At 37.0% G+C, this 12,500-nt stretch overlaps 1 protein-coding gene and 2 long non-coding RNA genes across 3 annotated transcripts in view; 2 read left to right on the top strand and 1 right to left on the bottom strand.

Moving 5' to 3' along the window:
• The window catches only part of LOC307008117, a 5,767-nt gene extending 3,141 nt beyond the window's left edge, over window positions 1-2,626 (top strand). The window contains exon 3 of the long non-coding RNA XR_013799752.1: window positions 2,519-2,626. This is a non-coding gene — a long non-coding RNA (uncharacterized lncRNA). The remainder of the gene's footprint in view (window positions 1-2,518) is intronic.
• A 1,903-nt stretch (window positions 2,627-4,529) lies between these two features.
• Window positions 4,530-12,500, top strand: part of LOC307007991 — an 11,185-nt gene continuing 3,214 nt past the window's right edge. Inside the window, exons 1-2 of the long non-coding RNA XR_013799740.1 lie at window positions 4,530-4,603; window positions 6,802-6,977. This is a non-coding gene — a long non-coding RNA (uncharacterized lncRNA). The remainder of the gene's footprint in view (window positions 4,604-6,801; window positions 6,978-12,500) is intronic.
• Window positions 5,138-6,331, bottom strand: hrh2a (histamine receptor H2a; the record flags this gene model as incomplete). The annotated part of the gene is made up of 1 exon (XM_079630545.1): window positions 5,138-6,331. Exon 1 carries the CDS (start codon window positions 6,245-6,247, stop codon window positions 5,138-5,140), a length of 1,110 nt encoding a protein of 369 aa, XP_079486671.1. The 5' UTR covers window positions 6,248-6,331.

Here is a 12,500-nt window from a genome sequence, read left to right as displayed (position 1 = left end):
TCTCAGAACATTGGGAAAACTTTCACATCGCTCTTATAGATTTTCTGAAACTCATAAACAGGATCCTCATCCCTGAACAAAGACAGTGTGATTTATATTACAGTCACACACTGTCACTGTGCAAAATGAGTTTTTACATTCAGCCACATGATCAGGTAAAACATCTCAAACTTTCATCAGTTGAGGAGTTTAATCTGCAGAACTGACACACCTCAGATCAAACACTGATTTAACACGACAAGCTAATAAAACCATTCAAATGCTGGAAACTTGACAACTTGCTCTTTCTTTATTCTCCTCTCTCCTCCTCGTTCCTCTTCCACGGCATGGTTGCCATTCACACTCATCCTAAATATTATTTGCATCTCAAAATTAATTGCTCAGTTGGCATACTGTTTTTTTTAAAGGTCAATATTACCCATAATTCCTTATACTCAGGGGGAGATTTTGTGGGGAAGTTGTTCTGGGATAGAGACTTTTCTTTGTACTTGTAGAGTTAAAACAATATAAAAAATGTGTCACAATCCAATAATGGCAAAAATTATTATTTCATTTAATTTTATTGCTTATATTTACAGGGACAATGCACAATTAAAAGTAATTGCACCAGAATTAGCTAATAGCTAGTTTACATCTGCTTTGATGGTTGTAACCATTGACAACCATTTTATGTTTTGTTTTTTTTCAATACCAAAAATATATCAAAAATTATTTATTTGATTTGCTTTATTTGTTAACACTATATTGGCCTAGTGTAGAAAACTTTTTATGACACTGAGTTTGGTTTAATCCAAACATTTGCATTTTTATCAAATTATTATGATAGACAAAATGTATTTTCTGGACCTTCAATTACATTTTATAATAGGGTCTTTAAAATAATTGAAATATATATCGGCTATATATTTCAAATTTGACCAGTGTGTTTACAGCATAGGTTTCATTCTTATCTTTATAGTTTAAAAAATCTGTTATGTAAGTCAGATTAAACTTGATAGTACAGTCTATTACAGCATGTTTCAAATATTTTACCCACAAAAAAAAGAAGAATATATTATTATACATTATAGGCACTTGCACGTCCTCAATTACAATGAGGAAAAATAATATTTTTTAAATTATTATTATTATTTCACTCTAATAGTAAAACACTGTAAGACCATTACTATCTAAATTAAGCAAATTGTAAATATTAGGCAGAAACCTCTTATCTCCATATTTTTTCTTTTATTTCCATACATTGTCAATCTTTATGTCTGTCTGTGGGTTTTGCAAACATTTATCCAATGAAACGTATTAAAAACAGTTTGTGACTGAACCTCGAGTCTCCATTGGATCCTCAAACTGTCAGTCAAACCTCATAGCTCCGCCCCGCCTCTATCGTGATTCGTCAATAAATAAAGTGCCTCCTCACCCCATTATGAGCTTCTCTGCTTGTTTGCAACGCACGGGTAATTAAAGAACTGGTTCTTTGTATAAGCACAGCGTACTTTTTACTCAAGAAACACTATTTTTATATCACATAAACCTAACTGTATACCAGTAACCTAAGGGGGAACCGACATATGTCTTAGTTAAGCTGGTTCTGGATCGTCCTGAAAGGTAAACAGTCTCGGTCCTCAGATTGTCAAACACAGCTGTATGCTAATCTGGTCTAATCGCAGATTAATTGGCATTAGTTTGAACACATTGCTCGTTAACCACAATTAGCAGTGATGAGTTACTGGAGTTTAATGACTGCGGGAGGAGGGATGAACGCAGAGAAACGCCACAACAGCTTCGGGGAACTCATTGAATATAAAAGCCAAATACAACTATGAGGTGAATGTTTCTACCCCGGGAATATTGAGGAGGAGAGTTTCTGTGCTGTCTCTTTGCACACCGACAACAGTAATAGGCCTTTTAAGTGACCACACACGCGCACGCGCACGCGCACACACAGCTCAAACACATATCCTACACACACACACACACACAGGTCTGGTGATAGATCATTTTTAATCGCTGTGAAATGCATTAAAATAATAAAGCGTATTGGGATCGGCCAGGGTGATGAATAGCCCCTGCCTTCTTTATCGCATTATCTACACTAACAGAGATATTGCGACCAGCGCGCGCACAGACATATGTGCCACTTTCCCAATAACAAAAGTCGCATATTAAATTCCAACACACTAACCAGGGATAAAGGACCAGAGAGAGAGCGAGTGGGTTTTATTTTGCTTTTGTTAGCACTGTGATGCTATATTCCAGGGAATTGCTTTACAGCAGATCACACCCTTGTATTTGTTAGATATTCTATTTGTGGTTTAATTTGATTAATTATTGATATTATTTAAGACCCAGGTAGTGGAATAGATGGATTTTGTACATGATAATGCTATAGGCCTATATTTAGCCTATGTGTGTATATGTACGTACATAAATGTGTGTATACTGTATATATATATATATATATAGCTGAATAGTCCTAGTGTAATTAGTCTTCATTGATATTTGTTGTCACACTGTCTTGAAGGTGAAGGATTTTCTATGGAGACTTTATCACTGCAAATGCAACTTATGTGATCAGGATAGCAGTCCCGTTTACAAGGAGCTAATCTCGGGATTTGCCAAAGTTTGCCAGGTTAGTGACATTTAATAAATAAAAAAATCTGATTTTTGTTTGAGCCACATATCAACTAGATTTCAACAAGCAGAACAATATATTCCTACATGGTTAAAGTCAGTCAAATAATCTTATTATGCTTGGATGGACAGAAATTCTCATTGCAAACTTTTTTTATTTTTTTACCTCTATTTCTCCATTGTGTTTTCAAAAGTGTTGTAGTATTTCTTGGCCAGAAAAGCTACATGTCTGCCTCTTCATGTCTTCCCATGATTCCCCTCCTTATCCTCCTCCCATATTTCCTGAGGTCAGGAATCTGAGTTACTGAATTACTGTGTGTGTGTGTGTGTGTGTGTGTGTGCACGCTTTTGCCCTTATTATTTGATGATATTTTGATGACAAACCAGGATGATGGATAACCTACTAAAAGTGTGTGTGTGAGTATGAGTGTGTGTGTGTGTGTGTGCGCGCGCCTGCACACTTAAGTTCTGCGGTTTGATATGTGTTAATTGGCCAATGATGAATAGTTGGTCAGACTAAATCGGTCAAAAGAAAGACATATGAAGGAGTCTTGTTGAGGTAGAGATCAATATGAAAAAAAATACAAGAGATTTTTTTTTTTTAAATCCCACATGAAGAAAATCGTGAAGAGCGCATATAATTTCATCCCTCATTTCACTGTGTATTTTTGAATTCATTTCCGATTTGAGTTCTTTACTCAAATACTCAAATTTTAGACTCATCCACATGCTTACCTCGCGACAGACCGATTATCGTCTTTACAGTCATACTGTAATCTCACGGTTTAAACATAATCATGCAACAATATTTTTCTGAGAGAAAACAGGACAGATTTCTTAAACTTCCACATAGAAAAAACAAAAGATGAGAATCTCATGAAAACATGTCCAGGTCACATTTTTCCCCAGAATAAAAAATAAATAAAAAAGATAGTACAATATTTGCTTTGTGTTGTATTTACATTTAGTCATTTAGCAGACGCTTTTATCCAAAGCGACTTACACCTGAGGAGTGAGGACTACAGCAAGCGGGTCATCGTGAAGAGGCAAGAACAACACAAGTGAAAAATTACGTTTTATCTCTGCAAAACTGTTCCTTTAATCTTTGTAGTAACAGTTTAACATTCACTCATTCATATACTGGAGTGCAAAGTGACCTAGACAAGTTTAGTTGTTTCTTAGAGCTTCTAAATTATCTTGTTTCCTCTCATGGCCACCAGAGGGCGTCAAAGGAAAAGCATTTTGGCTCTATAAAATGTTAGTTTGCAAATAACAAATTGCATATGCACTTTCTTTTCTATGTGCATTTTGAAGGTACAAAGTCTTAATTCTTGAGGTTCCTGTGGGTCGCAGAGAGACGGTCAGTACGTGACAGATATGAAGACAGTGACGTGTTCAGTCTGGGTTCCTCAGGTTTGTTCAGTTACATCATCAGGTTTTGTTTGCTGATAAACCCAGAAGCTCGTCCACTAGCCTACATCCAAACTGGGCCGATATCGAGATCATCACACGTCAGGGCAGGGAATATGTGTAATGTTAAAAATACCTGACATAAAAGAAGCCTGCATGAATTTCCTTGACGAGACTATCTATCCTCAAATATATTACATTAGATTCTGATTGTCACCTGTATGTTGATTGTCAGTCACTTTTGGATGGTTGGTCACTTTATTTTTATGAGAGCAGATCAAATGTTATGGCCTGCTGGGAGAACGAAAGAGAAAGAGATATAAATAAATAAAAAAACTGAACTTTTCTTACAATTTTCAAGGAATTGATTTACTGACTCTCATGAACACACCAAAATACTGTTTATTATTTTCACTGAAACTCTGAAATCTCATGGTTTGATCATGACTGAATTTTCTGTCTTTTTGTGTGTGTGTCTTTTTTAGACAATTGTCGCTTAAAAGGTTTTGTATCAGAAAGAGCTTCGGTTTCATGAATAAAAACACCATTTGGGAACGGCATGAGGGTGAGTAAAAATAACAATTTTAAACATGAAAACATGTCTAGATTAAATTTTTTTAGAAACAAAAATTAAATTTGCTGAACGAAAATGAAGCTTTAGAGTCTAATGCATCCAGAGGTATTTATTGATTTATTTATTATAATAATATATATATTCCCATGTGTCAGATTTCACCTTTAAATAAACAAGTTTATATATTTGATTGTTTGCATGTGAAATGTGACGTATACAAGTTTTATGACAAATTCACCCAGCAACTGAACAGATTTCTTAGTGCTTCTACATCATCTTGTTACCTCTCATGGCCACCAGAGGGCGTAAAAAAAGCCCTAAAAACAAATTTTTTTGGTTTTTAAGAAAAAATGACAGATTAATTGCATTTGTACTTTCCTCCCCATGTGTACTTTTAAGTTATACAATCATAATAACATGTTATAATATCAAGTTCCCAGTGTTGGCTGCTGACAGATCGCCAATAAACAAGCAGATACAAAGACAAAGTAAAGTAAATAAACTGTTATTTATACAATATTCATACTACCTTTTATTCCCATTAACTACAATGGTAACTGTAGCACCAGTGGTTGTGTTGCCATCGACCCTCGTCCCGTTTTCAATCTCTTGCAGCAACACACAAGTTCTAGGCCGAAGCTCCGCCCTTTGTGCAGGAGGGGCGTGTCTACTCATTAGCCCCTCCCCCTTTGCCGTTATCGATATTTTCTTCCGTGTTTTACATCCCCGTCCTCTACATAGCAGCTTGGCGTAAGCTGACCTGAAGTCTCTGTTAAGCGTAGCGTAAAGTATAGGATTTAGCGCAGAGTTTGCGTATCCTAGCCAAAGCACCACCGACTGCGCCGTCCGTGGCGGATTATCTTCGTTGCGTATCCCCATTATGGTGAAAAACGTGAAATACGGGAACCAGCACACCACGAACGCACCAAGCACGACCGCAAGCGTCACTGTGGCTTTGTGCTCGCGCAATGCAAGAATCGTCGCGCCTGGAGACGACGCCGAACCCCGTCGAATAGAAATGATCCGTTTCGCCTGCATCCTTGCAATGCGGAAAATTCGGTGGTAGCTCCAGCACATGGCCACCAGGGGGAGATAAAACGTCGCGAAGGCGTCCACCAATACGTATGCTGTATTTAACTCAAATCGGCAGTCTCGCACAGGGTCGCCCTCGCGAATATTTTGCACGCACAAGTCTCCCGTATTCCAGCCCATGTGGATGGGGACAAACGAAACGGCCACCGAAACCAGCCAGATTGTCGCTAAAATCGCGCCGACGTGCCTCGGAAGCAAAAGCATTGGGTAACGCAGCGGATCGGTGACCGCGAAGTAACGATCCAAGCTGATAGCAAAGAGATTGAGTATGGAGGCAGTGCATAGCATGACGTCCAACGAAATGTAGATGTTGCAGAAGTGCGCCCCTAGTGGCCAATCGCCTGTAACTTGGTAAAGCGTGGAAAATGGCAACACGAGAGCGCCCAGTAGAAAGTCTGTGACCGCTAGCGAGACGATGAAGCAGTTGGTGACGCTACGCAGGCGTCTCGTGGAGTACACAGCCAGACAAACCAAAATATTCCCGCTGACAGTGAGGAGGATAAGAAGCGAGAGCGTTACGGCTAGTGCTATCTGAGATGTCATTCTTTGTTTAGTTGTCGTTTTCTTCACTGGTTTAGTGGTGGAGAAACAGTAGACACTTGGTTGAGCGCTTGATTCCAGGGAATGCACATATTTGCATCTGTCAAATGCAAGGCAATTTTTTTAGGTCAAGATGTTCAGAATGCAAGCCAATTTTTTTTTTTTTAGGTCAAGATGTTCAGAATGAAAGGCAATTTTTTCAGGTCAAAATGCATGATTTCCTTCACAGTTTTATTTTGTAGAGAAACACAATGAATGCAGGTGTGTTTCTGTGTGTGTTTTATCTTGTTTTCTGTTATTTCTTTATTTGCATCTGCCAAATGCAAGGCAATTTTTTTAGGTCAAGATGTTCAGAATGCAAGCCAATTTTTTTTTTTAGGTCAAGATGTTCAGAATGCAAGGCAATTTTTTCAGGTCAAAATGCATGATTTCCTTCACAGTTTTATTTTGTAGAGAAACACAATGAATGCAGGTGTGTTTCTGTGTGTGTTTTATCTTGTTTTCTGTTATTTCTTTATTTGCATCTGCCAAATGCATCAATGCAAAATGCAATGCAGTTCTTCAAGATGTTTAAACAGGTCTCCGGTATGTATTCCCAACGGTCTCCTTCCACGCTCCAGGGATCGTCCACCTCCTCCATTCATCCATCTGTTCATCCATCCACCTTCCGTCCATCTATAGTCTTGTTCCAGACCTCCGTTAGACTGAAGTGTGTCGGCCTCTGCTGGTCATAGTGAGTTACTACATTTTTTTTCTCTCCTGTTTAAAAGAGAACAGAGATGCATTTTTTTTTTTTTTAGATCAAAGCTTGTCAACCTTTCCCAGGCTAAGGGTCCCCTAATATAAAAAGCTAGACTTTTAACATTGCAATAGCCAACAATACATTTTATTATGGGTCAAAATTATTGATTTTTCTTTTATGCCAAAAATCATTAGGATATTAAGTAAAGATCATGTTCCATGAAGATATTTAGTAAATTTCCTACCGTAAATATATAAAACATGTATTTTTGTGTGTGAATGCAGCACAATCGTGAACATAAATGCACAACTTTAAAGGAGATTTTCTCAATGTTAAATTTTTTTTGGTCCCTCAGATTCCAGATTTTCAATAGTTGTGTCTCGACCAAATATTGTCCGATCCTAACAAACCACACATCAATGGAAAGCTTATTTATTCAGCTTTCAGATCATGTATAAATCTCAATTTCAAAAATTCATGTGACTGACCCATGTGACAGGGTCACATATACCATTAATAACATTAACAGACATCACTGTATTATGCTAAATTAGTGTTGACTTTTGCAATACTGTTTTGCAATTAACTGGTTTCATTATATCTCTTTAATGTGTGACACGTTGCTTTATGCTATTTATTTGGGGTCAGTAATTTTTCCACATGGCTTGTTTATTAACCTGTCAGGGAAGTCACACACTAACTAAAAACAAAACCAAACAACAAGTGAACTGTCACCCGTGAACCCTGACCTTGTTACTCGAGCGCATGCAGCGATGCAGTTTGCTCTGCTTTTTTTGTTTCGTTTTGCTCTTCGAGTAATATTTTATATGTATTAAGAGAAACAAGGAATGTTTTAAAGCAAGTATTTCTGTATATTCAGACATCTTGCAATAGTGATAGTGATCCCAGACATACACTAATACTGTTTAAAAATTTAGGGTTATTTTTGGAAGAAAGAAAATACTTTTTAACAAGTATGCATCATTAAATTGATCAAAAGTGACAGTAAAATCATTTAATTAAATAAAATAAATTCCGGAAAAAAAATTAAGCGTAAAAATTAAATTCTTGAGGATTTCAGAAGCATCATGTGACACTGAAGACTGGAGTAATGATGCTGAAAATTCAGCTTTCAACACAGGAATAAATTACACTTTACTATATATTCACATAGAAAACAGTTATTTTAAATTGTAATAATATTTCACTATTTTACTGTATTTTTGATCAAATAAATCTCGGTGAGCAGAAGAGACTTCTTACAAAAACATTTAAAAAATCGTACAGGCCCCAAACTTGTGTACATGACTCTTTACATCCATACAACACAATAGTGTGACATTCAAAATTACATCATTAAGGAAAGATACACATTCTTCCACATAAGTCAGAGAACAACAAACATGGCATCAGTGTATATAATGTAGAAAACAGTAAAAACAGTCAACAATAGGAATTGTGCATGAATAAAGATCCTTGCACACTGACTCTGAAAAATAAATACGACCTTGCGAGTCTTTCGTCCATCATAAAAAGATTTGTATCGGATTCGATTTTCTGTGTTTTTCTGTGTTTTTCGCATCCGTAGCGAGCACTTTGAATGGTGTTTTGACAATTCAGAGCCACCGAATCACAAATACAAAAAAAAAAATCGGACTGTGTGCAAGGACCTTAATTCATAAAGCAGTGGCGACTGGGAAACAGTCCTATATCCACAACCTTGAACATCAGAGGTTCACTTCATGTTTAAAAGGTTGCCGACCCCTGCTCTTTATAGTATAACTTCTGGGAAACACTTTGAAATATAAAGAATACACTTTAAAGCAGCATTAAAGCAGGTGATTTTATTATCAGGACACACACACACACACACACACACACACGTTTGTTTGGCTGCAACTTGATCATCTTAAAGAGATTTATTGCAGAGTAGCGCAATGTTTTCTCAGGCAACCTGTGTGTGTGTGTGTGTGTGTGTGTGTGTAGGACAATAAGTTGAAAGGGAACAGAATGCTCTAACACTCATATTAGTGTAGCACAACAAACACGGCACATTACGATCAAAGCCTGAGTGGAGATAGATAATGTCATATCTGCACACATTAGCTTTGTTCAGTGTTCAAAGTAAACACACTCTTCTCTTCTTCCTCTTAGAGACTTTATAAGCACCCGTTAGTGGCACATTCCTGGATATGATATTCTATATGAATAGATTCACACGACTTGCAGTTTTTCCTTGACCTTGCATCTGCTGAGAGCTTTTCCTCGGTGTGTGTGTGTGTGTGTGTGTGTGTGTGTGTGTGTGTGTGTGTGTGAGTGTGAGAGAGAGATAGGAGGAAGAAATTAATATCTGTCAACTGGGTCACTTGCAGCATGTTTCCATTTCTACAGTATGTGTCGTGTCTTACTATATTAGCTATATATGTATATATATATATCAAATTAGTTATTTTTATTTTATCCCAATGCCATAATTAAGATAATTTTAAATCATCGCACTCCTTTACTTAGAGCGGATATTAATTTCTGTCTAACATTAAAACTACTAATTAATTCAGTATTCCATTATTTTTTCTTTCTCTAATGTTCTTGGCAATGTTTTAATAGATTTTATAAATTTGTCAATTTATGTGTTTATTCATAAAACCCCTTTTGTTATACAGGTTGAAACTCTCTTTACACCCTGATAGCAATCAATAATAGAAGTGGTCTAAATATAAAATTTTTTACATATTACAACTAGTTTGGGACTGTTATTTAATAGCCTTACGTCACACTCCTTATTCATCTGTGTTAGTGATATTCTTACAATCGATGTGCATGTTAAAGTCCTGTGGTGAAAATCAAGTTTTTAATGTTGTTTATATGACTATATGTTTATGTGTTTTTAATCTGCTTTAAGTCAAACCATGTTTAAACTCATAAGTCGACAGCATTGCTGAGTATTTTCTGCTTAAAACTGCAGTGAACCAAAGACAGTCTCAAAAACACGCTTTGAAATCGCTGGTGTTTCTGACGTCACACACTACCTTGTAACCAATCAGATCAACGTGTGATCGTCAACCAGTGGAGTGGAGGCGGGGCTCATTTGCATATCCATAGAATCGCGTATACTAAACGAGGCAAGGCTGTCGAGTTACATTCAAGATATTTTAAAGCATGACAAAAAATAATTCAAGCAAAAAAACCAACATTTTCATTTTGGTGATCAAAGATGAGTTTTAAGGGATACAATGATTGACTACAGGGGGACTTTAAGTAAAGTGGGACGGTACTTGGGTGTGTGTCCAACATTTTTGAGAAATAAATTAGCTTGATTCAAATTCCTAAAAATGAATGACTATGCAGGGGAAATGTGGCCAAAGCATTTGAGAACCGCTGGTCTAGAGCCTTTCTCTCTCTTAATATCTCATTCATTTAAGTATCTTTTTTTTTTCTCAGATGTTTCTCCTAAAATGATTGAGTTCCCAAAGAGATCTCTGAGTTTTGATTGCAGACTTTGGCAAATCTGAGCACAATTTAAATGGGTGGTTGATTATGATTTGACTTTTCTAACTGTAGTTAGTGTGTAATGTTGCTGTTTGATCATAAACAACATCTGCAAAGTTACAACGCTCAAAGTTCAGAGCAAAGGGAGATATTTGCTTTTACAGAAATCACTTTTTAAGGACTACAACAAACGGCTGGTAGAGACTACACGACATTCCTCCCGGGTTACTGACATCAGCAACCCTAAAATTTACATAAACCCCGCCCCCTGAACACGCAGTCCATGTTGAGAAGAGGAAAAGTTGTTGTAGTCGAGCACATTTGTGAGTCTGCCCACAAATCTTTTCACAAGCAATATAGTACGTAACACAAATGCAATAGCATGTCACTCTGTAAGCATCTTATATCGATTATTGTGACAGAATATACTAAATGAAGATAGTTAACACCACATCAGCAACATGCATTCAACTAACCATTCAGAGGCTTCCTGTTGCATTCTACATGAAGCTCTTGAAGCTCCGCCCCCAGCAGCTCATTTGCATTTAAAGGGACAGAAACATGAAAATAACGCGTTTTTACATGCTGTAAAAAAATATCTGTGGGGTATTTTGAGCTAAAACCACACACACACACACACACACACACACACACTCTGGGGACGACACAGACTTATTTTACATATTGTAAAAAGGGGCATTATACCACCCCTTTAAGACACTGAGATTCTTCTGAAACTAGGGGTATTTTTCTCAAGAGAAACATCTGAGAATCCGGAAACTTCAGCAGAAATCTCAATCGAATGTAATTGCGTTGTAAAAGAAACATCTGAGATGTATTCAGCAACTTGCTTGTGATTCTGCTGTATGTGTGTCTCTCTGCTTTTTTGTGTCCTGCTCTTTCTCATTATTTCTCAGAGAGAAAAAGCTGTTCTTGCCATTAAAAGTAGATCTGATTTAATGATTTCGAAACATATGGACTGTTTAATTAACTTAATGTCACACGTTAACGCTGTGTTTGCTGTCTTCAATCCCACATGTCTCTGTCTCTGTCTCATTGTGATGCACATGTCTCCTCTGCTATAGAAACCTTCTCCATAACAGCGTGTTAAACTTTAAACAGATTATGAAATATTTAACATTTTCTTCGGCAATGTCAGCATGGCACATCTGCCTTCTGACAAGCCCTTTTCAATTTAGATCATTTCAGCTTCACTTTCAACTTAACAGTAACATGATATGACAGTATTAATGCTGCCAAGTTCTATAAATATGAATGAATCGAGTTGAGTCACCTTTATTTATATATAGTGCTTTTTACAATACAGATTGTATCAAAAGCAGCTTCACAGTGATAACATGAAAATAATACAACAAAGTTTGTTTCTAGAGGAAAATTGCGTCATCGTCCATCTTAGAGGATTAGTTCACTTTTAAAAAAACTTTTGCTGATAGTTTACTCACCCCGATGTCATCCAAGATGTCCATGTCTTTCTTTCTTCAGTCGAAAAGAAATGAAGGTTTTTGATGAACACATTTCTCCGTATAATGGACGTCAATGGGCCCCAAACGGTTCAAGGTCCAGATGACAGTGTCAGCGCCGCTTCAACGGGCTTTAAACGACACCAGACGATGAATACGGGTCTTATCTAGCGAAACCATCGTCATTTCAAAAATAAATTAAAAAGTTTAAGTTTTATAAGCACAAATGCTCGCCTTGCTCTGTTCTGTGATGCGCGTTCGTGACGTAATACGCAGTTACGTTGAAAAGGTCACGCTTCTGTGAAAAGTCAAAAAATGTCTGTCCTGACGAAAATTTTCTTTTAGGCTTTTTAATATCACAACACCCAGGATACGCACACGACAAGGACATTTTAAACGATAAACTGACATAAAGACATTTGAATATGTGTGTATGGTCCTCCTTCTGCACATCTGTAAACACTGACTCGTCAAGCGTGACCTTTTCAACGTAATTGCGTATTACGTGACGTCACGAACACGCATCACAGAACAGAGCAAGGCG

The sequence above is a fragment of the Phoxinus phoxinus genome (assembly GCF_949152265.1).
Source record: "Phoxinus phoxinus genome assembly, chromosome: 12".
Classification (NCBI taxonomy): domain Eukaryota; kingdom Metazoa; phylum Chordata; class Actinopteri; order Cypriniformes; family Leuciscidae; genus Phoxinus; species Phoxinus phoxinus.
The sequence above is the reverse complement of the archived record's forward strand: the minus strand, read 5'-3'. Positions and strand labels throughout refer to the sequence as shown.